The sequence below is a fragment of the Amblyraja radiata genome, chromosome 39 (assembly GCF_010909765.2).
Source record: "Amblyraja radiata isolate CabotCenter1 chromosome 39, sAmbRad1.1.pri, whole genome shotgun sequence".
Taxonomy (NCBI): domain Eukaryota; kingdom Metazoa; phylum Chordata; class Chondrichthyes; order Rajiformes; family Rajidae; genus Amblyraja; species Amblyraja radiata.
Window position 1 is genome coordinate 7319945 of NC_045994.1, and position 27036 is coordinate 7346980.

Here is a 27036-nt window from a genome sequence, read left to right on the forward strand (position 1 = left end):
GTCTCTAGTTATTTTTTTTGTTAACTCTATATTTCATCTATTGTGTTTTGTAGACTCACTGCCTGCAGGACCTGAGACAGAACACAGCGTTAGCATCCAAAGTCTTCATTCAAAGGGATTACTCGAGTGGGACAGTGTGTCAGTTTCAAACTAAATTCCCTTGTGAACTGGAAACCAGGGTAAGATGCAACTACAAGATTATGTGAGGTACAAGTATTTGTAGCACAAAGAATTAATGTTGAGGGAAAAGATATGGATTAGTACAATTAAACAGTGCCCATGTCAACCATGATGCCAAATTAAACCGATCCCTTTTGCCTGCACGTGGTCCATATCCCTCCATATCCCTGCATATCCACAAGTCTAGCTAAACGCTTCTAATTGCTGCTATTGTTTCTGCTTCCACCACTACCCCTAGCAGTGTGTTCCACGCAAATACCACTCTGTATCAATCAAAAACTTGCCTGGCACATCCACTTTAAACTTTCCCCTTCTCACATCAAAGCTATGCCCCCTCTAGTATTTGAATTTTTCAACCTGAGGTAAAGGTTCTGACTGTCTACCCCTTCTCTGCCTCTTGTAATTTTACAAACTTCTATCAGGTCACACTCGGCCTATTAAGTTCCAGAGATATCTGCATGTTTTGATGAGGTTGCCTGAACCTCAAAGGAGGCAGATCTATTCCACCCAGTTTCTTTGTGAAGCCACCCTTGTCTGGGACCAATCAAGTGAAGATGCACTGCATTCCTTTCATGGGCAAATCCGTCTTTCTCAGAAAGTCAATTGTAGATGCTGGAAATCCTGAAATGAAAACAACATGCTGAAAACATTCAGCAGGTCAGGCAACATTTGTAGAAAAAAGGGACAATTAATGTTTAATATCAAAGGGGAGGCGAGAGAACGGGTCATTTTCAAGCTGCAGGGAAGATAAGAGGGAGATGGATTGGACAATTTCCTTTGCACAATTTCTGTTCTCCAACCCCACCATCTCACCATTCATGCATCGTGATATTTATTTGTTTCCTGGTGTCTGCAATTTTTATGAAGGGTCTTTAACCTGAAACGCCAATTCTATTTATAGTCGGACAACACGGAAACAGGCCCTTCATTCCAACTTGTCTATGGTGATCAAGCTGGCCCATCTAAAGCCAGTCCCATTTGTCTGCACTTGGTCCATATCTCGCTAAACCTTTCCCATCTATGTATCTACTTCTCTTTCCATCAGTTTTGCGTGATATTGAGTAAGGAGACCGATTGTGTAAAGAATATATATGAGGCCCCATACAATAGCACGCAACAAAAACTTTTCACTTTTCCTTGGTACACGTGACAATAAACTAAACTCAAACTGAACTGAAGGGCCTGTTTCCGTGCTATTTGACTATGGCATAGTAGGTATTGATATCTGATATTTGTGAGAAGGTGTTTTGACTTCAGTCTCTCTTGCTTTTGGCTCAGCGTCTAGATATTGTTGCATTCAAATGTAATAATTCAAGTTTAACAATACATTTTCTTAACTTAATGCTCGGGATTGGCAGTCTCACTTCCAATTCCAATTTTCTCTGAAAGAATCAACTTGCCTCGACTACTTGGTGTTAATGTTTTTAGTTCTGTGGCAACATCAGATTCACAAGCATTGACAGCTGTCTTGATGTATCTTCCGTTTGTTTGGGAGTATGGCTTGGATTTTCCAAATTCCTTTCCTTTAAGTAATATGCTCTCCACAGGTTGACAGACAACAATTTGAAGAAACCATCCGAGTGCTAAACAACCTGTACGCAGAGGCTGAGAAGGTGGGGGGACAGTCGTACTTGGAGGGCTGCTTGGCATGTATGACTGCATACACCATCTTCTTGTGCATGGAGACTCATTATGAGAAGGTGAGTTAGGATTTTACTGGTGATAAAGTTACTTAAATGGATAGGACTACTGCAAGTCAAACACTGTACATTACTATCCAACCTTTGGAATGGCAATAGGATAGTAACAAGCCTAATCTATCCATCACCCAAGCATGCAAAACCTGTTGTAATTGCTTTCACAAATCTTACACAAATCCCACACATTGGATGAATGGGTGGTAAAAAGGGTTTAATAATGTTTTGTAATTTGAGTCTGGTTACATTTTGTTTGCTAGTGGTTATCATTATACAGGTAATGTTCTTGCAGAATGTCCTTGAGAATGATGGAGTATCAATTGAATTTAATATTTGTCAAAGGTTCATTTCCATTCTTGCAAAACTGCCTCCAGCAAATCTGCTTGCATACGAGTTGTTGTTCTTGATGGTCAAAATATGTGTTTAAGAAGGAACTGCAGATGCTGGAAAATCGAAGGTACACAAAAATGCTGGGGAAACTCAGCGGGTGCAGCAGCATCTATGGAGCGAAGGAAATAGGCAACGTTTTGGGCCGAAATGTTGCCTATTTCCTTCGCTCCATAGATGCTGCTGCACCCGCTGAATTTCTCCAGCATTTTTGTGTACCGTCAAAATATATGTAATGGATATTTCCATAGATAGTTTAAGAAATCACATTATTATAATTTTCTAATAAGTTGACTAGGACATTTATTTTCAGCTGCCTTGTTTATCTGATCCTAAATGTAATTAATTTCTTGCAGAATATTCTATTATAGGACTTGTTAATTTGTTATTAAACAGTGATCGATTTTTGAATGCATTGCATGCGGAATAAAAACGAAATTGTGGCCAATTTACTAACTAAGTCCATCAGCATTGATTAAGGAGGAAATGGGCAGGTTAATACTTGTTTCAGAAATGACATTTTATCTCCTCTGCAAACTCAGGATGACCATCTACATATTTTCAGTCTTCCCAAATCTGCACTTTTATTTGCAGTGTTTTATCATTGTTGTGCATGGAGTCAATGTTATAAAGTCATGGTATGTTCTGCAATGTTAGCTACATTTAATTTGTTCTTGACTGGTCTGGCAAGAGTTAAATAAGCAATCAAAATGCTCTGAAACTGCTGTTGTATGCCGAGTTATTTAGTGAAGCATCCTTGTGCTGAATGAAGCCACCGGAATAAAGCCATCTCCTGTTTTGACCTGAAATATTTGTAACATGTTTTCTTTCCGTAGATGCTGCCTGATGTACTGTGCATTTGCAGCATTTTCTGGGGGTTTTTAATTCCACTTCACTGGGTGTTTTTTGAATATGCCAGTTTAATTTGTGGTGGGTGGTGAAACATGTTTTTTGCTGTTATTCTGTTTGTGCTTCTGCGCCTTACCAGCTTCCTTGCCATAGTGAGTTTTGAATGACAAACATTTTTGCAGAATGTAAATTTATTCTCGTGAAATTATCTAATTGAAGTAAATTCTGCCACAATCTTAAAAGTGGATCATGACTGGAAAAAAAAAAGTGAAAGTAAAAAGAAACCTTGTGAAATATGTGGAAATTATCAATCTTTCACAGGTTGTTCTTCAAGCTTGGATTCAAATTACAGAAACTGACCAACCTGAATCAGATCTGACTGTGCACTGATTTGATCATCTAGTGGGTTTCTTATGACTTGAAGTATGCAGGACTTAATTAAACTATGAAGGGCTCCTTTTATAAGCAAGGTAAAGAGTGCTGGTCATACAATCTTCCCAGTGAGGATATGTGTCACGTATTATTGATTGTGGAAAATGATCCAGCTTCTACCATTTCAGCTCTGGCACATCAAGAGTTTTGGAGAATGGAGGATTGAAGTGACTCCAGACTATAGCTTGGCTGCTTTTCTCTCATTCATTGTTGTCATCGGTCATTGAGACATTGATGAGCAGACAATACAAGTTTCAGTTTGGTGAGGGCATGATTAATGCTTGTGCTTTAAAACACAAGAGCCACTCTTCCACATAGTCCACCATCAGTCCCCATCCTGAAATGATCCATTTCACTCTTATGCAGATGCATTGTGACAGATTCAAATTAATATGTAAAGTGTACAGTCAATTATGTGTTTTTTATAGGGCAGGAAGAAAAACTCTTAAAATGCAATTCCAGATTAGTTTAAAAAAAAATTAGTTTAGCGAAACAGACCCTTCGACCCACCGAGTCCGCACCGACCGGCGATTCCCACACATTAACACTATCCTACACACACTAGGGACAATTTTACATTTATACCTAGCCAATTAACCTACAAACCTGTACGTCTTTGGAGTGTAGCTGGAAACCGAAGACCTAAGAGAAAATACATGCTGATCACAGGGAGAACATACAAACTCCGTACAGACAAGCACCCGTAGTCAGGATGAAATCCGAGTCTCTGGTGCTGTAAGGCAGTAACTACTGCTAAGCCATAGTTAACTGACTATTTGAATTTAAATTTAATTTTGATTTTCCACTTTGCTTAATATTCGTGTAATCCGAGGTGTGTCTCTCTCTACCTTTAAGAATCAGAAAGAGACATTAGGCTTATGCATCCAAATGAAGGGAAATGCACAATTGTACAGGGATATCCTTAGTTTTATGTAATCCTTTAGCTTTTAACGGAAATAGATAGTTATATGAATCATGTTTGGAATAGACTTATTTGAAATAACTATTGTTGCTGTGTTCTTTGTTTGCAGGTGTTGAAAAAGATTGCTAAATACATCCAGGAACAGAATGAGAAGATATATGCACCACGAGGTCTTGTCATAGTCGATCCAATTGAAAGAGGGTTGAGAGTTGTATCCTTTGGTTTTATTGGATTGCTTCTGCTATTTATTAGAAGATCGGTCTCTTTGAATGCTGTTTATATAACCACATACATAGCTGGGCAGTTTTGTAATGTTTCAATGCTGCCTCCAGCATGTGTGAAGCAGAGAAATAATTACATTTCCTACTGATTAAACTTTGACAAAAGCACTCTCTCTTTTGCATGTAACTGAGATGGTTGTTTTTAAAAAAATAACTCTAGAATCCCCCTAAATAATGCCATAAGCCACAGTTTACGGAGAGGAAACTAGCAAGTTGAAAAGCTAATTAAATACTGACAGTGAAACACACAATTATTAGCCCCAGTTTCTCCAACCAAGACTCTGCTGCATCACAAACTACTGTATTTAACATGGCAGTTAGGCAGCCTTGCTAGATACTTAACATTCTCATTTTTCTTAATCGATAGTTCCCTTTTGCTTGATGGTGATGAATCAAATTTCAAAATGAAAATTGTGATTAATCTGTGAAATTCTTTGCCACAGAAGGCTGTGGAGGCTACGCCTATGGATATTTTTTAAGGCAGAGATAGGTCTTTGATTAGTACGGTGTCAGGGGTTATGGGGAGAAGGCAGGAAAATGGGATTAGGAGGGAGAGATAGACCAGCCATGATTGAATGGCGGAGTAGACTTGATGGGACAAATGGCCTAATTCTGCTCCGATCACTTATGGCCTTCTGATCTTTTTCCTTAATCGGAATATGCAGTATTCTTGGAGGATGTGATATAATGTGTGATGGTTTCACTTGGTTGGATAGATTAGACCTGGAGTGGGGAACATTTTGATGTTGGAATGCCGCATTAAGTTAGCTGTAATCTAGTAAGGCCGCATCCAAGAAACTTCAATTAGATATAGTTCAAAATGTACATTATTTTGTTAAAATAGTCCTCACGACTTACTAATGTTTTAATTGTGGTCGGGGGGGGGGGGGGGGGGGGGGGGATTATTTAGTTGAATCTTCTTTTACTCTTTGGTGTTTTAAATAGTTCATTTTAAGATTAAAATAAAAATAATAAAAGATGAACAAAAACATATTAATAAAAATAAAAGGATTTGTTCTACAAAATTTGGATTCATTCAAAAGGCTGCACTTAATGGATTAAACCTACGAATTATGTTCTTGGATGGGAGACAATTAGGAATTCCTTCAATCATTGGGTTTGCATGCATCAGAAGGCTGTTGGTCCTCAGTCATTCACTAACTTCAAGACCAAGACCGAGATAAATTTGAACACTCAGGGGAACAGTGGAATATGTGAATGGGATGGGAAAGTGGAGTGTAGGTAATTCTTCACTATAATGAAAAAGGGGTAGGCCTGATGCCAGCTCTTGCTCCTAATGTTTAAATGAAAGGAACTTACCACCAATTGTGCAAATCCTACACAATTTACTGTGCTGAGCTACATTTGGGTGGAATGGAAATATTTATTGCTGGTACGATACAGGGGTTGTTAAATAGAACTTCCTGTCCCTTGAATAAAATGATTTGGTAATTGCCTGAGGTGATAACCCCGCTGAGTAAATAATCAGTGAATTGACATGGCTAAAACAGTTAAATAAATGCATTGAAGACAGAGAATGTTGGAGTAACTCAGCTGGTCAGGCAGCATTTCTGGAGAACGTGAGTAGGTGACATTTCAGGTGACCTGAAACATCATCTATCCATTTTCTCACGAGATGCTGCCTTTCCCGCTGAGTTACTCCAGCACTTTGTGTCTTCTTTTGTAACCAGCATCTGCAGTTCTTGTTTCACCTAAATACATCGGTTGTCTTGATAGGAAGATGTTGAAATGGAAGCATCTCGTGACAGTGCCTTTGTCCAACCACCTACCTATCAACCCCTCTCCCCCCTTGCCTGTGTTCACCTGCCATGCTGTGTCCTGCCCCTCCCAGCTTTCTTGAGCTGATTAGAGAGTGGTTTTGGTGCAGGGCAGGATGCAAACAATTATGTTCTGAATGAAAGTAAATTGTAATTTTGAAAAGCTGATCAGGAAGCAAAATGTATCACAACTTGTATTGAGAAGAATGGAATGTTTGGGTTTGAAATGCATCTTGTAACATCTACTCAAATCTCTTGTGCAGACCAATTCTATTTAATTTAAGAAAATACTTTATTTTGCTTTGATTTCCTCTTTTTCCCCTTTCTATTGTTTTCTTTTTCTTGTCTTGCTTACTTCCTTCTCAAAACATAAAACTAGAGGTTGTACATAGAATGGATTACGGTATGACATAGTTGGCACCTAAAATTAGGTTCCACTGTACTGTTTTGTACTGTATTAACTTCTAATAAAATAAACAACAACAAAAACACTAAAAAAAAAAAAAATTTAACACATGACCTAAGTATGAGGTTTGTGTATGTGGTCTTCTAGATGCCAAAGAGTAATTTATAGATTTCAAGTGAGCCTGCTTCATTTGGTATATACATTGCCCTCCATAATGTTTGGGACAAAGACCCATCATTTATTTATTTGCCTCTACTCCTCAATTTGAGATTTGTAACAGGAAAAAAAATCACATGTGGTTAAAGTGCACATTGTCAGATTTTATTAAAGGCCATTTTTAAACATTTTGGTTTCACCGTGTGGAAATTACAACAATGTTTATACATAGCCTCCCCATTTCAGGGCACTATAATGTTTGGGACACAGCAATGTCATGTAAATGAAAGTAATAATAATAATAATAATAAATTTTATTTATGGACGCCTTTCAAGAGTCTCAAGGACACCTTACAAAAATTGAGCATGTAGAGGAAAAACATGTAAGGGGAATGAAATAAATAGTAGAGACATGACTAGTACACAAAGTAAAGACAGAATTCAATACAAAACACAGTATGAGGCAATTAATGCACAGATGAAAAGGGACGGGGACGTGGGGCTAAGGATAGGCAGAGGTGAAGAGATGGGTCTTGAGGCGGGACTGGAAGATGGTGAGGGACACGGAATTGCGGATCAGTTGGGGGAGGGAGTTCCAGAGCCTGGGATCTGCCCTGGAGAAGGCTCTGTCCCCAAAACTGTGGAGGTTGGACTTGTGGATGGAGAGGAGACCGGCTGATGTGGATCTGAGGGACCGTGAGGGTTGGTAGGGGGAGAGGAGGTCAATGAGATATGGGGGGGCCAGATGGTGGAGGGCTTTGTAGGTGAGGATCAGGATTTTGTAGGTGATCCGGTGGGAGATGGGAAGCCAGTGAAGTTGTTTGAGGACTGGAGTGATGTGATGCCAGGATTTGGTATGGGTGATGAGTCGGGCGGCTGCGTTCTGGACCAGTTGGAGTCGGTTGATGTAGGTGGAGCTGATGCCAAGGAGAAGTGAGTTGCAATAGCCCAGTCGGGAGGAGATGAAGGCATGGATGAGTCTTTCAGCAGCGGGCGGTGTGAGAGAGGGTCTGAGTTTGGCGATGTTGCGGAGATGAAAGAAGGAGGTTTTAATGACATGGCGGACGTGAGGCTCAAGGGAGAGGGTGTAATCAAAGATCACGCCAAGGTAGCGGGCCTGGGGAGATGGGGAAACGGTGCCGTCTATGTATTTTGGTGCATATCCTTTGCATGCTATGACTGCTTGAAGTCTGGGATTCATGGACAGTTGCTGGGTGTCTTCTCTTGTGATGTTCTGCCAGGGCTGTATTGCAGCCATCTTCAGCTTATGCTTGTTTTGGGAGCTGGTCCCCTTTTCATATGAAAGGCATGCTCAATTGGGTTCAGATCGGATGGTCGACTTGGCCACTCAAGAATTGACCATTTTTTAGCTTTGAAAAACTCCTTTGTTGCTTTAGCAATATCTTTGGTATCATTGTCTTGCTGTAGAATGACTTTTGAGGCATTTGTTTGAACTTGAGCAGATAGGAAGTGTCTATACTTCAGAATTAATTCTGCTACTACCATCAGCAGTTGTACCATCAATGAAGATGTGAGCCAGTACCTTAAGCAGCCATACATGCCCACACCATAACACCCCACCACCATGTATCACAGATGAGGTAGTATGCTTTGGATCTTGGGCAGTTCCTTCTCTCTTCCATACTTTGTTCATGCCATCACTCTGGTTTAGGTTAATCTTTGTCTCATCTGTCCATAAGTCTCTTTGCGATTAGGAAGCTCACCAGTGCTCTCTTTCTTCTTAATGATGGTCCAAACAGTTGATTTTGGTAAGCCTAAGGTTTGGCTGATGTCTCTAACAGTTTTATTCTTGTTTCTCAGTCTCATAATGGCTTCTTTGACTTTCATTGGCACAACTTTGGTCCTCATGTTGATAAACAGCAATAAACATTTCCAAAGGTGATGGAAAGACTAGGTGCTGAGAACTATCTTATACCTGCATGAAGGCAATTAAACACACCTGAGCAATTACAAACACCTGTGCAGCCATGTGTCCCAAACATTATGGTGTCCCGAAATGGGGGGGACTAAGTATAAACACAGCTGTAATTTCTACATGGTGAAACCAAAATGTTTAAAAATGGCCTTTATTAAAATCTGACACTGTGCACTTTAACCACATGAGATTATTTCTATCACAAATCTCAAATTGTGAAGTAAAGAGACAAATAAATAAATGATGGGTCTTTGTCCCAAATATTACGGAGGGCACTGTATGTGCAGTTCTGTGGAGCGATAAAGCACTGTTCCAATAACATGGCTGAAGGAGCTTTGTGTGAAACTCTCAGACTGCATAAGTTTTAGTCTCTGGAAGTCTTTCACAGCCATAATTGGTGAAGCAAAATAGATTACTTTCCTGGCAGACTTTAAACAAATTATCAAATTCCTTTCAAAGTGCTTGAACACCATGATGCATTATGAACCACAGCTTGCAGTGAGTCCACCTGCTTTTCTCACGAGTAACTTTAATTTGATAAGTGCCCAGGAATTCTGTTTGTGCATTCGTCCAGTTGGTTATCCTGTGAATTTGGAAAGCAAAGCAGTATAACATAGGACATTTCTGTTCTGATTTTTAACTTGCCATAAGGCTGGCTGAGGTATCTAGAGACGACTCTTACTGGCACCAGGGATTCAATGGTGGCCTGCTTTCACAAGTAAAGTCTAAACCAGTGGTCTCTATTTATTAAAACAGTCTTTTCTTCAGGCTGCTGCTTCTGTTGATGTTCCCACAATCCAGTATTCTACATATCAATGTTGATCTAGTATATAAGAGGCCTCAGTTGGTTTAACACCTATGTTGATTGTTCACCATCAGTTTATACTAATTAGGCTGAAAGATCTATGGTGGATAATTGAATTAGAAATTAATTGCTCCTCTGAAGGGTATATCAGTAATGTTAGAGGTTATTAATTAAAAGGGACTGTTAATCTTTCATGACTGGAGATGAATCCTTGGTTCTTTATATGAAATAACGGGTTTGCTGTAGTCACCTTCAGTCCACACAATGTGGAATACATTTGTGACATCCAGAACCAGGGAACAATTGTACAATCACCTGAATATAAAAACTTAGTTAAAAATTTACAATGTAAGGGAACTACCACGGTGAACAACAAGGATCATTGGAGAATTGTTCAGATTCAATTACCCTTTTTTTTCACCCAGAGAGTTGTGAATCTGTGGAATTCTCTGCCACAGAAGGCAGTGGAGGCCAATTCACTGGATGTTTTCAAGAGTTAGCTTTAGCTCTTCGGGTTGAAGGAATCAAGGAATATGGAGAAAAAGCAGGAATGCGGTGCTGATTTTAGATGATCAGCCATGATCATATTGAATGGCAGTGCAGGCTCAAAGGGCCGAATGGCCTACTCGTGCACCTATTTTTCTCTTTCTAATGAAAGCAAAGACGCATTTTTTTTACCACAGCACATCCTTGTTTGGGTCCCTTTTTTATTTAGATAGAACAGGATGAACATTTTCATTTTAAAGACTGTTCTCAATAATATTCCTAATTTGTTGTTCCCATCAGCACTTCCTCCCTCTCCTGAATATCATAAGGTCATATGGAATAGGAGTAGAATTATTCCATTCAGCACATCAAGTCTACTCTGCCATTCAATCATGGCTGATCTATCTCTCCCTCCTAACCCCATTCTCCTGCCTTCACCTGACATCAGTACTAATCAAGGATCTGTCTATCTCTGCCTTAAAAATATCAACTGACTTGGATTCTACAACCTTCTGTGGTAAAGAATTCCACAGATTCACCACCCTCTGACTGAATAAATCTCTCCTCATCTCCTTCCTAAAAGAACATCCTTTAATTCTGAGGCTATGACCTAACTCTCCCACTAATGGAAACATCCTCTCCACATCCACTCTCCAAGCCTTTCACTATTCTGAATGTTTCAATAAGGTCCCCCCCCCCCCACATTCTTCTAAACTCCAGCGAGTACAGGCCCAGTGCCGACAAACACTCATCATAGGTCAACCTACTCATTCCAGGGATTATTCTTGTAAACCTCCTCTGGACCCTCTCCAGAGCCAGCACATCCTTCCTCAGATATGGTGCCCAGAATTGCTGACAATGTAGCGTAGTTGACTCGGAGAGCTACAACTTGCTTTATCTTCAGCAGCATCATGCCATTAAGCCTCTGTTGGAAGGCTCCATTTTGCATTCTATGGCTGCATTTATTTCTAGTTCTTTTAAGTTCACTTATCCCTGGAATGTTGCGCAAATTGAGTTTACAATTTAGAATTGAGTAATATTGTGAAAATGTTAGTTGGCCCAGTTATACACTTTTCCTCAAGATGCCTTTATTTCAACATGGAGTAAGGATAAGTAACATCAGGAATAGGTATACAGCAGCACTGTTAAAGATGGGTTACGAAATGAGACCTCGTGAAGGATATTGGGTGAAGAAGGATATGGAAGTAGAAAACTGGAGTGTCAGGTGAATTATGTTCTGATTTCTTGAGCTGCAATTCTTTGCTTAGTTATAAAAAAATATATCACTTTTTGCAAAACAATTTAAGTAAACACTGCTTTGCATCCTGCTTGCATTGGCATCCTCCTTTCATCTGAAAATGGTGACTCAACATTTCTGCAGTCACCAGAATGCCTACAGGACCTCAGCCATGTAACTAGATTTGTTTTGTCAATAAGTGGTTTTGAACTATGAAGTGCGGCACTGGTGTGCCTGATCCTGGCCTCCAACAATTTCCGTGGGCATTGACTTTCTAGCAGAAGTCACCAGGTAGCAGTAATGAAACTATGCAGTTTCTTTTTAACTCTCCTGGCCCCAGGCTGGTGCCCTCAAGCCCCAGATACAATCAGCTAACTAAGCAGAGCAATGGAACTTCTCAGAACTGCGGCTCAGGAATGCACAATACGTGCACTTTTCCCCGGAGGTTAAAATTAATTATTTTAATATATGGCAGATTTTTGCAAATGGTTCTAAATCTTGCCAGTGTAATTCACTTGCTGAATTTTGTATGGTTAGTTATTTCTGCAAAGCTTCACTGGCCTTGGTGAGATATGCCAATTACCTATGGCAGTGTGCCTCTAACTTCGGGGATTCAGTTTTATTTTCTTCAGCCCGAATTAGACACGGTTAAGAAAGTGACTGAAGCAATCGGATCATCTTGTGTTTGAGACTACAAAATGGTGGCCTTGTGTTGGTACCTGAAAAAGGTCTTGAGATTGTGTGTGTATGTGACACAGATGTTGTCACCGAGCAGTTGATGCTGGGGATGTGTTCAACACATTGTATTTATTTAATATTTAACAAAAATACCACAGCAATTTCACGGTCTCTGCTCTCTTGCAGAGTATGGTTTGAGTTATAGGTGTGTGGAGTAAGGCATGCAGGAAGGATGTGAGGAAGACTAGCAAAAAAAAACTTATGGGGAAAAGAGCCTCTGAGCACAGAAACTGGTTTTATTGTTACTGACATTTTATTGATGCTGGCGATAAGTACACTAGATATAAAAGGAGAATATCACTGCTGCACAGTCATCCAAAGCCCAATTTCCCTGAATTATGAACAGCTGTCACAGACGTTGCAAAGTATTGCATCTTTTCTATTCATTATCTTTCTTGAGTAGTGCAACTCTCTTGGTACATTTACTTGTATTAGGAGTTTGAGAGCTTGGATCCAACCTTAGGGGAGTGCAAAACTGCCAATGGTCTAAATACGAGAGACACCAAAGTTCTGTCTTTTCCTTCAGTTAAACATGAGACCCTGACACACTATTTCAAGGGCCATTTGAATAAATCTCAATATCCTGCCATAATTAATCTCTGTTGAACCGTCAAGACATTGCATCCCAATTTGCACAAAAAAAGGACCAAAATTCTCATTTGATAATGATCAGTGTTTCCAAACAATAACTCAATCCACAAGTGCCTTATTGTTTCTAAAGTGCATTGAAACATTCGGAGGTCAAAAGCAATGTAATGCATTAAAGGTGTACATTTTTCCCAGATTGGGTGGGTTGGGTGCTTTAAGTGAGCAAACAAGGTGAGACTACTAGGCTATTCATGCCAGCACTTGGTGTCATTTATCTCTGCAGAGATTTCCTGGACCAATACTGTGTTCCACAAATCTGTTGATCTGTCTTGATGGTTCTCAGCACTTGTCTTGTAGTAGGTTAACTACCTTCTGAATGAAGACATTTCTTTTCAACTCAGTCCTCATCCCTCAATGACCTATCCCTATTATCCTGTTTCTAGTGCCTACAACCAGGGCAAACATCATGCCTGCATCTTCCCTGTCAAGCCCCGTTTAAAAATCATTTTGAGAAGGTCACCTCTCATTCTTCCAATCCCTGAAGAGTGCGATCCCAGTCTGTCTAATTTTTCCTCTTGTGACAGTTCCTGGAATCAGTGTGACAAACTTACATTGTGTTCTCTCTCTCTTGCAAATTTATTGTTTCAATATGGCACAGCGGTATAGTTGCTGCCTTGCAGCATCGGAGACCCGGGTTCAATCCCGACTACGGGTGCAGTCTGTACGGAGTTTGTACGTTCCCCCTGTATCCCCGTGGGTTTTCGCCGGGTGCTCAGGTTTCTTCCCACACTTCAAAGACGTACAGGTTTGTCGGTTAATTTGGCTTTGGTAAACATTGTAAATTGTCCCTATTGTTTCGGATAGTGTTAGTGTACGGGGATCGCTGGTCAGCGTGGACTTTGGGCCGAAGGACCTGTTTCCGAGCTGTATCACCAAACAACCATACCTGTACACAACAGAGTGTAGTCTCACTGGGGCATTATGTGATTTGGATAGGATGTCTTTACATTTATACTCAACTCCTCTTGTAATAAAGCTAGTATATTTTTTGACTTCCAAACTTTGTTTTGATGAATGATTAAACATGATTTTTCTTTTACAATTCCGAGGTGGCTGTCACAAATCTATTAATATTTTTGAAGTGCCCCTTTGAAATGATTCAACTAATATAACTTAATGATCTGATAACTATTCGAGGCAAGGCTGGTGATTATTGGACCAGTCCATGTAATTAGAGTAGTTTGAAAAGATGTTGTGTAAGAAGGAACTGCAGATTCTGGTTTACACCAAAGATAGACTCAAAATGCTGGAGAAACTCAGCAGGTCAGGCAGCATCTCTTGAGAAAAGGAAGAGGTGACGTTTTGGGTCGAGACCCTTCTTCAGATGATTGTGCCACTGATGTCTGGAGTCTAAAATTCTGGATTAAGTATCTGGAGTTTTAAGTGGTCTGAATTTGGGCTCAAAAATGGTAATCTTGTGTTACTGGTGTATGAAAATGCCTGGAGGGAGGAAGAAAATGAATGAGAATGTGACACAGATGTTGTCGCAGACTAAAGGCAGGATTTGGAATCTGCGTGGGCTCTAGTGTTTGTGCTCTTCAGACTTGGCTCGAATCCCATAATGGGGATATGCTCTGCACATCACAAGTTCTGCTGGGCGCTAATACGGGGTTTTTTATTTCCATGGAATACTTTGTAGGATAGTTTTAGAAGCTTAATTATGTGTTATTGTGGGATATAAACGAAAAACACAAATGTCTGAAATGCTCTGTCATCGTCATATAGATCAGAAACAGGCCCTTTGGCCCACAAAATCCACATTAAATGAATTAAATCAAACTCGTGTAAATTTGCCCACTTCCTTTCTACTCCCATCCAAGAAAAAGTCTGCTCTAGAAGTGTGGTTTCCTATTTATATGGTATGAGTTGTGTTGATGCTCTTTTAATCTCGCATTGCTTGAGGCTTAAGTGTTGCAGTAGATGGAGCAGACTAATTTCATGACTTTGCCGCTTCAGAGATTTTGGCTGCCACCAACTTCTGGCCCCTCGGCCAATAATTATTGATGGATAAAGCCTGCAGAAGGAAAACTGTTTGCAAATTAATCACATTTCAGTTAATTTTTCATTTTTGTTACACATTGGGCTCCTTTAACACAACACAATAGTGAATTCACTGGTTTCATTCCTGTGTAATGAAGGATATGATGGTTAATCAATTATTTGAGACAAACTAAATGATTTACAGACTTGTTCACAGCTGCCAGTTGTAACCATGCAAAAAACATTGGGGAAATTAAATCTGGCCTGGTTGGATTTGGAGAAAAATGCAAAAAAAAACTTTCCCTGCTTAAAAGGACGAAAGCAAGGCTTGATTGAATCAACCTTGATTTCCTCGATGTTGTAACTTTTGACCAAAATAAAAGAACAGACTATTTGGCCCCTCAAGTCTTCTCTGCCTTACAGTCCACTTTTCTGTCCACTTCACATAACTCTTTGTTCCATCATTGATAATTAAAAAAAATAGCCTCATCTTTAAATGTACTCGAGGAATCAGTCGCCACAACATTGAGGTAAGAAATTCTACAGACTCTCAAACTTATGATAGAAGATATTCTTCCTTATCTCAGTCTTAAAGGGGCGTCTCCTTAATCTTGGCCTTTATACCCTCTGGGGAGAAGGCAGGAACGGGGTACTGATTGGGGATGATCAGCCATGATCACATTGAATGGAGATGCTGGCTCGAAGGGCAGAATAGCCTACTCCTGCACCTATTGTCTATTGTCTGAATCCCCCCTGAGGGGCATATTCTCCTGGCTTTACCCTGTCAAGCTGCCTAACAATCTTGTTTATTTAATTAACATTTCCTTTTTTTTACTCGAGTCAATTTGTTCAACTTTTCTACCATAACACATGCCATCCATATGTGGGATCACCCAAGTGGGTCTACTCTGAATTGCCCGGAATGATAATCTATCCTTCCTTAAATAAGCTGTACAAAATATCTAGATGTGGTCGCCTTTGTTGCCTGTATGGTTGCACTAAGTTCTCCCTTACTTAGAGCACCCCACCCCTCAAAATTAAAGCCAATATTTCATTAACTTTCCCTATTGCATGCTGTATCTAAGTATTGGCATTCTATCTGTTGTAAAAGGACGTCCAAATATTGGGGCTTTGTGCAATCTTTCACTATTTATATAACAATGTTTTATTATTGTTTACGTTGGATAAAGGCTTTCACATTTCTCACATTACATTCGAGTTGACATCATTTTTTACACTTGAACTGCCAATATCTCTCGGTGAACTGTTGTATCCTTGAATTCTTCCTCTACTTTTGTATTACCTGCAAATTCGGCGACATTTCCTTCCTCTAAATCATTACAATATATTGTAAACAGCTGCAGTGCCTGCACTGTTAACAAATGACCTATGACTCCATTATCCCCATTTGCTGTTTCCTGCTAGTTAGTCATTCCTCTATGCATGTTAATATACTGCCCCTCACACATGAGATCTTGCCTTGCAAAGTAATCGGCAGCTCGTCGAACATCTTTTATGAAGCCAAATACCCCTCCATCTACTCTAGCTGATGCTTCATCAAGAATGTGAATACATTTGTAAGAGGCGATTTTACCCGTAACAAAGCTGTACTAACACTGTAAGTTAACTTTTCAAATATTCTGCTATTGCTTAGGTGATAGATACAGCATGGAAACGGGCTCTTTGGCCCTCAAAGTCCATGCTGACCATCGATCACCCATTCGCACTAATTCTATGTTATCCCACTTTCTCATCCAACACACTGGGGACAATTTACTGAGGCCAATTAACCGACAAACCCACACGTCTTTGGCATGTGGGAAGAAACATGCCGAAGATTGTTAAGGGCTTGGACTCGCTAGAGGCAGAAAACATGTTCCTGATGTTGGGGGAGTCCAGAACCAGGGGCCACACACAGTTTAAGAATAAGGAGTAAGCCATTTAGAACGGAGACAAGGAAACACTTTTTCTCACAGAGGGTGGTGAGTCTGGAATTTTCTGCCTCAGAGGGCGGTGGAGGCAGGTTCTCTGAATGCTTTCAAGAGAGCTAGGTAGGGCTCTTAAAAATAGCGGAGTCAGGGGATATGGGGAGAAGGCAGGAACGGGGTACTGATTGGGGATGATCAGCCATGATCACATTGAATGGCGGTGCTGGCTCGAAGGGCCGAATGGCCTCTACTCCTGCACCTATTGTCTATTGAAACCGGAGCACCTGGAAGAAACCTATGTGGTCGCAGGGGGAATATGCAAACTCTACACCAGTCGGGATCGGGACACAGTTCTCTGGCATTGTGAGGCTGCAGCACTGCGATGCCCATTAGCCCTGAATGATGATTCTACTATTTTCCCAATAATAGTTCTTCGGCTGTTGTTACATATTTGCCTCCACACTTTTGGAATCCGTGCCTCAAATTGCAAATTTTTCAATCCAAAGACTTTTGAAATATTCTTCTATCTCCCTTCTCTGCTCTGCCTCCTTTCTGTTTTATGAGTTCTGAGACTCTTTCGGGCTGTGTGCCTCTGTCCCGTAAGGCTTAAATGTTTACCACTTTGTTAAATGTTAATTATTTATTTAAGTTTCTAACAGTCCATGGTGCTTTAGAGACAGGGGAGGGTTATAATTCATGGGTCAGTGATGCATTGTATTATTATTGGTCCAGCAAAATGAGTTCAGTTTAGTTTATTGTCACATGTACCAAGGTACAGTGAAAAGCTTTCATTGCAAGCTAACCAGACAGTGGAAAAACAATACACGATTACAATCGAGCCATTCGCAGCAAACAGATACATGATGAAGAGAATAACGTGAATAACATTTTAGTGCAAAGTAAAGTACATTCAAAGATAGTCCGAGGGTCAGTTCTCCAGTTGTTGGTTGGATGATTCAGTTACCTGATAACAGCTGGGAAGAAACTGTCCCTGAATCGTGTGTGTGTGTGTTTCTACACGTCTTTCCCTTTTGCCTGAATGGAGAGGGAGTGGCCAGAGTGCGACTCGTCCTTGGTGATGCTGCTGCCCTTGGTGGTCATAAGTCAAAGGTTACTAAAAATCAGTGGAGGTGTGACATTTCAAAGAAACTCTGAGCAAAACCTTTAAGTTGTTCCTGTCTGCCTGGTAATCTGCTTCCATGACACAGTTTGAAGTAGGATGCTTCGGTTTCAGGAATGCAATCCACGTAACCTTCCCAACATATGCAAGTGAACTAAACGTTCAGTATTGGGGATTAAGAAACCATCATTCTGAAGAAGGGTTTCGGCCCGAAACGTTGCCTATTTCCTTCGCTCCATAGATGCTGCTGCACCCGCTGAGTTTCTCCAGCATTTTTGTGTACGTTCAGTATTGGGGATGTCGGCTTGGAGAATATTGCTGATGTTGGTTCACTCAATATTCCAGTTAATGTGGATGATTTTGCTTGGATCGCTTTCACTGCCTTGAGATACCTGCTTTGGGCAGCATGGATGTCTGAAGTGAGAGAAAGACAGGAATTGCTGCTGCCTGGTAGACCACAGGCTTTGTGCCAGGTCTGAAGCCTTGATCTTAAGATCTTCTCCTTGGCACATTGATGCAGCTCACCACTGTGTATCAATGTCTGCCGTAGGTAACAGTTGGATCACAAAATTTGGCAATAGGCTCACGTTTTCCAAGAAGTCGCCATGATTCTGTAACCACACAAACCATCTGTTCCAGAGAACCTATTGATTTTTTGCCAATTGGTTAACCTTAGTGATTCTATAGTTGTTAACTGTATTTAATTTACCCCTTGTACTTCTTAATATTGATTGATATATGTGTGCAAAATGTGTTTATTTGTGGACTGTCAAGTCATGGCAAGCGCTTTTTGTGTGTGGGGAGGGGGGGGGGGGGGCACAGTTTATCCTTTTAAATCAAATTTGTACAAAATTACAACATTTTTGGATTCTATCTGTTCAGTTGCCTGGTCCACATATCAATACTTTACAAATGACTGCAAAGGAAATCCATTGCATTGAATATATGTGCAATTCCTTAACCCTTGGCACGTGCAGATCGAGATCTCCATTTATGAAGATAGAAGTTTCAGCAGTGGAAGATGAACTGTGGATTGAGCAAGGTATGAATTTACAGTGCTGCTTCCAGCACATTTTGAGCAGAAATGCAAACTGAAATGCTCTCACTAAGTGCACTGTAGAACTGTCAGCTTTCGTAATCATCACCATTATGTCTTGAGACGCCGTGCACTGTAGACATGTTTCTGAAAGGGCGTCTTGAGGCAGGATCTCAATTGAATGAAGAGGATTTCATCCAAGAATGGTTTAACATTATTTTAGTTAGTACCTAGAGTATATTCTCTTCCTGAGTGCCTCCGGAGGCAGTAGACTGCATAACTTGCTGGCATTGAACAGATACAGTTCCTTACATGAGAATACAGCTGGGAGACAATATACAACCTGCAATGCACAAATGAGCAAAACTCAGCATTTCCTGAAAATGCTTTTGTATCATTCTCGGGCAATAGCTTTATACCAGTGTGAAATTTGTTTACAATTGGTGGCCAGCATTTTTTCTTGTAAAAATCGTGTCTTTGCAGTGACTTATTTACCTTGGTAGAAAATGTACACAAGCAGGGATCTAGATAACATATATCCTGATCTTTAGACGTAAAGCAAATTGCTGGAAGTGCTCGGTAGTTCAGGCTAGCAACAAATAAAAAAAACACTGAATGCCTATCTGGATGCCCCAATACAGGAAAGATGTGGAAGTTTTGGAGATGGTGCGAAGGAGGGTTACAGAATGCTGCCTGGATTAGAGGGTTTTAGATATAAGTAGAGGTTTGAAACACTTGCGATTGTTTTCACTGAAACGTCAGAGGCTGAGGGGAGACCTGATAGAAGTACATACATTTATGGAGGGCACAGATAGGGTAGACAGTCAAAACCTTTTTCCCATGGTAAAACTATCAAGGACTAGCTGTAAGATGAGAGGGGCAAAGTTTAAAGGAGATTTTACCCAGACAAAAAATCTTGGCGGTGAACAAGTTAATGATCAACACATTTGCACCACCCTTTCAAAGCTAGCACTATAATTTTCTGTTCAATTCCTTTCAAGCTTCACCTGATCAATGGTGTCGCCGACTGCCCTTTTACCCTTCCATTCTCACTTCGAGCCATGCTCTTTCTTTTCCACAGAAGGTGCCTCACCCGACGACATAGTTATAGAGCTATGCAGGTTGGAAACGTGCCACTTTGTCCATGGCGAACAAGTTGGCATTCTGGGCCAGTCCCATTTGCCTGCATCCACTTTGTGCTTCTATTTCTGATCTCTGGTGTACATTAACACAAGGGATGCCAATGCTAGACTCACTTGGGCAGTTGTTCTGAGTTTAAAATGCTCTCCCTGTGATCAATTGGTCCCCACCGCCACCGTCACTTCTCGGTAATGTCCCTTAATTGTGAATGCTTCCATTATGATAATTGATGCCAGCTCAATACTCTGACTGACTCACTAGTTGGTTGTCAGCAGTTTACTGCAACTATCATTTGCCAGGTGAGGTAACAGCACAGCGCTTTTCATCAGTCAATTGATAATTAAACATTTGAGATTGTTGCACAATGCTAGTTTAATACTATATGACTCGGATCTAATCAATAGGTTTTAGAAATGTATTTTATTAAGTGTTTAGTAATAAGAAGAAAATCGTTTGCCCCATTAAAGTACGCACCATATTTTATTGGCAATTAATATTGTAAACTTAATTATTGCTCCATTATTAACAATAATGTAAGAGCCATTATTAAGGTTATTCAATGGTACTTTATTTGTCACATGTCACAGGTAGAGTGAAATTCATTTTGTGTATAGTTTAGTACAGGTATCACTATACATAAGCACTTAGACACATCTTAAATAAGCATCCAAGTGTATAGCAGTAGTACACAGACAGTATACAGAGTCGTCAGATTTGGCACCAATCTCAAGTCCCAGTTGTTGTTATGTGCTCCACCACGCCATGCAGCCGCAGGCAGCGTCCAGTCCACACGCTAAGCCCTTTGGATCGGTCACCAATCCAGCCAAGCCCCAGGTTGTTGCCAGGCCTCCGGCAGCCCACAGCACCGTCGAGGTGCACGACACTACCTTGCATAGCTGGTCTGCTTACCGGCTCTCTGTTCAAATTCCCCACGGTAATAAATAGCCTTAGAAATACTTATGATGCTGGCTCAAAGGAGATGTCCACTCAATTGACCACAGATGTAAATACTTCGCAACCAATGTGATGTTCGCACATTCCTGCTGCTGCTCTGAACTTCTGGCAACAGAGAATATAAGGTTATTTGTGTAGGAAGGAACTGCAAATGCTGGTTTACACCGAAGATAGGCACAAAATGCTGGAGCAACTCAGCAGGACAGGCAGCATTTCAGGAGAGAAGGAATTGGTGACGTTTTGGGTCGAGACCCTTCATCAGCCTGAAAAAGGGTCTTGACCCATTCCTTCCCTCCTGAGATGCTGCCTGTCCCACTGAGTTACTCCAGCATGCATGATTATTTTCTCTTTACAGTCCTAGGTGCTGTTCAAAATCTTTGACCAAAAATGAAGTTCTCTCCATGTTGAAAATCTCTTTTAAATGTGATCAAACTGTCTTTTAAATATGATTAAAACATTTTTTTAAAAATGTGATCAAAATGAAAATCTGTCGTGCCCCAAGTCCTTCACGACGGCAAGCCAGCTTTAATTGTGCAGTTTGTGCAATCTCCCTCTCTCCCTCTCCCCCACTCCCTCTCTCTCCCTCTCTCTCCATCTCTCCCTCCCTCTCTCCCTCTCTCTCTCTCCCTCTATCCCTCTCCCCCTCTCCCTCCCTCTCTCCCTCCTCTCCCCCTCCCTCCCTCCCCCTCCCTCCCCCTCCCCCTCCCCCTCCCCCTCCCCCTCCCCCTCCCCCTCCCCCTCCCCCTCTTGCATGCCCTCGCTCTGGAGTGTGAGCTATAGTTTGTAGATGGTGCTAAATGTTTGTGTGTTTCTGGTAGAGTAGTCATTAGCGCAGAGAGTTAGTATTGGTGGAGGGAGAGGAGAGGGACAATGGCTTTTTTTTGAAGTTGTTTTTGTCAAGGTATATCAAGTTGTTTTTTTTCACTTTCAACACATGGACAGGAAATACAATTTACAAGTAATTACCACACCTGCAGGACATTAATCTCTTTACATGCTGCCTTTAGATTTGGTTTCAGTTACAGCTGGTTGTCCAACTTTTCGTATAATGTGCTACATTGACTCACTCCACCTTCGCTATTCCTGTCTCATGTTTCCATGATTGTTTATGTGTCTATTTTGAATTTTAAAATAAATTCAGACCATTCATACAAATGTCAAGATCGATTTTTAAATGTATCCGTGTCGACCTTTCCTCCACGAGCATGATTCGTATCCTTGTGACTTGTGTCAGCCGTTCCGCTCCATTGTACCTTAAGGTTCTCACCCAAAACATCATTTAGTTTTCAAAATCTTTCTGAAAATAAAATATCTGTTCAGAAGGACCTCATTGTGTTTCCAGCTGGTACTTAACTTAAGTACAATGTTTCCATAGGCTTACATACTATTTACAGCATGGTAACCTGCTAATCAGCTCAAATATGAAGGTCCATGCCTGTGTGTATGCTCCACATGAGTCTATTCCTTCTGGAACTCCATTTCATGCATGAATTGACTGCAAAAATGCTTTAAGGCACTAATTTGTGGTTATCACCTATCATTTTAACTCTTCTCTTTCCTGACTTTGCCCTCATGGCAACAGTTCATGTCCATCCTGTGAGAATTCAAGTAATGGAAGTTATCCCAACTAGAGATCAGGTAGTGAGGAACTTTGGAAGAGCTCCTTGAGAATATTCTGGTTTTGGTTGAATGTTAGGCTGATATTTTAAAAAGTATATTTAATAAAGTTAGATACTTGACACTTACCCTTCTACTGAGTTGGTTTAATGTGTTATGGAACAGAGTTGACACGGCCTTATTTTTCTTTTTGTTTAATATTGATGATACTAAGCAGTGCATTTACTGAAATGTATGTCCCTTTCTCAAATGAATCTCAAGGATGCTTTTGCTTAGACATGTATTGAGTGGGACAACCTCTTTTTTTCCATTTGTTTTCTCTTCCAGTGGGACCAAGGCAGCGAAGGATATGGACCACTTCTCCTGGGGACCAATACTGCACCGAGCATTTACCCTACCTCGTGACTGGGCTACCATTCCACAAACACTTGAGGACCCTGGTTCCACCCGAAAGTTGGACGCTTTGTGACGTGTTTTAATTTTGAATATTTACCACAATAGTGGGAGGGGGGGGATGCAAATAACCATGTTGATTAATTTATTTTCTTCACTGATTTTTCCTTTAGTAAAAATATTAAATTCCAGTTATACTGAAGGGGAACAATTGAGGTGTTTGTATAATGGTGATGCTGTCCGGTTGTGTAACTTCCTAGTTGTCTGATACCTTTGAATATTGTGTAACACTAATCGAAGATGTTATTTGCTGGTGTACTTTGACATGTGACGTCATTAACCCTAAGAGTACTCTCGGCTTCCGAGAACCTACCTGCATTCATCTTAACAGGTAGGTTGCTGCCACGTACTGGACTAAACTGTCCAGAGAGGAAGGCCAGGTTATAAGATATCTAATCGTAACGGGCGAACTGCTATAATAATACAGTGACACTATACTGTGAGGTTAAAATTGACTGGTTCTTGCTCAATGGCCAGCAAAATGTCCTGTTCGATCGGCGGGCAAGAAGCCTGGGATGGATTGGCCATCGTAATCTGCCACCGATTACCGCTGAGCTCCTGCCAGTGATCAAGCAGGCTAAATCCTTCTGGGAAGGAGATTAGGGGAAGGGAGGGGGATAACGAACGCTGTGTACAAGATGAAGCCTGGCGACCCGAATGTGGTGGACTGCTTCTAATGTGACGTTGACAGGAAAACCGGGCAGTTTGTCAGAAAGGTTTAAATAAGAAATTATGTGGTTAGGTGTGTTTAGTGGAAACAGCGGAAGTGTTCAAAGGACATCTCTGCCACGAATTCTAGGGTGGTCGTGCCCTGAGAATGTGTTGGTGATGAGTCCAGCAGTGGCACAGGTGACTTGGACTTGTTTAAATTTGGGGATGTTTTCACTGTTGGCATGTCTCCCTCACTTACTGTAGATATGACTTCAAGAGGCCATTGTATGACCTCGTTGGGTAGCTGATTAGGTATACAGTGAAAGAAAAGGATGGTTTTACAGAGAAATAAATGTTTTGAAGTTTTTTGCACATGTAATTAAAAGTTTAATGTTTCTGTAGAAAGCAGAATCTTTTATAATTCTATTTATTCACCTAAAACAATGGGCTGGACATTTTGGTTCCAGTGAGACTGAGTTCCATTGAGTGATGCTAAACTGGTCTCTTTGTGCTACTTTTTTCCATTTGCTTTTTCTTCCCGTTCATTCATCCTGCATCTGCTCCCCCCCAGATCTCAGTCCCCACCCCCCACCCTCCTCTCCAATATAAAACAATTGCTATCTGCAGACTGAAAGTCCGAGATTTCAGTCTAGCCGTCCTTAAAAATTGGGTTTGTGGCACCCGTTGACTGCACTCTTGTAATGAAAAGTTAATTTGCACAACTTCGTCAAAGCATTATGAAAGTCTTGAATGGAGCATTGAGTACTCTTGGTGGTTAATAACTTATCAGTGCTCTGCCACCACTTAGCAGTTGGCTACTTGGGCTTATTCTGCAAGGAAGAAGTCTTCTAGAGCCAGTACAGTCGGCATGAAGTACATTTTGTTTTGTTGTGTTCCTCTTGTAACTTGTAGAAGTAATATAGAAGTGTACTTTGTGACACGAATCGACAGAGTTTCTAAATACTTTTGATATTTGTAAACTTTTTTTAGTCTTACAGTTTTCAAAGGGGAAAATGTCACGTATCAAACGCTGTTTAACTGTGTGTTCGTTGTTGCTCGGGCCGTTCCTGCTTATTTTTTGAAAAGTCTGAAGAAGAAGGAAAAAAAAAACACACACAAAGCCTGACCTTGACCCCGGGAAAATAATTTGAACAGAGTCCAAGACAATTGGGTGCCAATCATGTCTGACACTAAATCTGACCTTGTCTGACCTCTGGAACGCATTTTGAGCTATGCAGTGAAGTAGAACGGGCAGAACATTGACCTTTTCAGCTTCTCAATCCTGAGTTTCAATCCAGCTCAGACTGGTGGACTTAGAACCCCCTTCACAATTGTGAAGGGGAGTCTGAGGAAGGTGGAGAGTGGGCGGGAGGGGGGGAGAGAAGGGGGAGGGGGGTGGGAGGGTTGATGGTGTCAAGTCAGTTCCCAGTGGACACATCCATAACACAAGCTGCCTGTAACATGACTGGCACTAATAGGGCAATCTCCCTCTGAGAGGCCAGAGACGGGGTCAGCAGAAATCAACAGGAGATTTTTGCAGTTTAATTTAACCCTTGCATAGTTTAATTTAACCCGCGGATAGTTTTTCCACAAAGAATGTGGTCACTTCTCAAGGAAAAAGTAAAGAATTTAAATCTAACTTTTCCGCAACGGTCTACCTTAAAAATAAATAAATCTAGGTTTTGAATTTGGCTTTGATTGTAGTGAAGTTTTTGTTGAATCCCAACATTTCACCACTAAAATTGGCAGTACCTAAGGTGTCAGAAATAGTACTGGCATAGGTTTTGGTTTGGCAATTGAAATTTATTTAATGTGTCTGTTGCAGAGAGGAAAGGGGTCTCTGGGATTTTGAGCTGGCAGTGAATAACGATGGTGTGGAAAGTGGAGGTCTCTGGAGCAGCAGATGGAGGGTTTTTTTTGGTGGTGTATCTGACAGCTGTTGCTCGTGTGATCTGATATGTTCCCCGAAGTAATCTTTGCAACTTATCACCTGAATAGGGGAGAAGAAATTATCATGTAACATGTTTGTTTCGCCTTTTAAGACAGTGCAGTACGAGATCGTTTTTAAACTTAAGACGCATTTTCGGCAACCCACATGCAACGGCAAGCTTCTAATACCCCTGTCCCACTTAGGAAACCTGAACGGAAACCTCTGGAGACTTTGCGCCCCACCCAAGGTTTCCGTGCGGTTCCTGCAGGTTGCAGGTGGTTGCTGGAGGTTGCAGGTAGTGGAAGCAGGTAGGGAGACTGACAAAAACCTCCGGGAACCGCACGGAAACCTTGGGTGGGGCGCAAAGTCTCCAGAGGTTTCCGTTCAGGTTTCCTAAGTGGGACAGGGGCATTAATCTCTTGGTCGGGGGAAATGGGCATAGTTGAGATGTGCAAGACCAAATAATGTGGATTTTTTTTTGTTGCACCTCAGACATGCTTGGGTTTTCCGAAACAAAAAGATGCCGTGTGCCAGTAATGACACTGAATGCTGTGGAGCCCACTGCAATGAATGATGTTCAGATTTCTGGATGGTGATTTTTCCCCAATGGCAAGACTTTATCAAAAACACAGACAGAGACTATCCAGAGGGTTTGCAACTCTTTCTGCAGTGAAGTCGGGTGCAAGCAATGCCGTGACATTAAGTGATGCAGATAGTTTCACTCATGGGTGGTACTTTTGGGGAATATTGGGACGAACCAGGGTGACAGTCCATCTTTACTAATTCGGGTCAGTGGCTTTTGATTGAAAACGCCCCTGGCTCTTGCCACGGTTCTTTCTTGTTACTGCAAACTCTTGAGACGTCCCGAACCGATCAGGTTTGCGCCTAATGATTTTTGGATGGATGAGAAAGTTTTGGTTAGGCTTTAAAACTGGCTGTGATCTGTTTTTAGTTCTTCAGCCAAGTTGGATGCGTAAATTGTATATTTTTATATCCACAAGCTACCGTCAACGTTCCTAGATTTCTAAAGTTGTTACGAACACTGGTTTTGAAATAGGGGGGGATAACTTTTGTGGGTAAGATTTAAAGTGTTGATACAGTTGTACTAAAACGAGGCAAAGGATCCTTTTTTTTCTTTTTTTCAAAAAAAAGGGTACCCGCATCAAAAAGAATGTGCAAACCTCTATCTATTTATACAAATCTGTCCTTAATATCAGTCCAATTAAGAGTGTAGAATGATTTGTGAATGGAAACCACTGCTCAGGTCTTTGATAATTAATCTGATGGGT

General features: G+C 41.0%; 1 protein-coding gene across 1 annotated transcript in view; it reads left to right on the plus strand.

Annotated features, from left to right (window-relative positions):
• golga7 (golgin A7) overlaps positions 1–24996 on the plus strand; it is a 42403-nt gene extending 17407 nt beyond the window's left edge. The window contains exons 2-6 of the mRNA XM_033014043.1: positions 54–179; positions 1728–1880; positions 4577–4678; positions 18944–19008; positions 23041–24996. Of these exons, the coding sequence (XP_032869934.1) occupies positions 54–179; positions 1728–1880; positions 4577–4678; positions 18944–18991 (429 nt within the window). The 3' untranslated portion in view covers positions 18992–19008; positions 23041–24996. The remainder of the gene's footprint in view (positions 1–53; positions 180–1727; positions 1881–4576; positions 4679–18943; positions 19009–23040) is intronic.
• The last annotated feature ends 2040 nt before the right edge of the window (positions 24997–27036 follow it).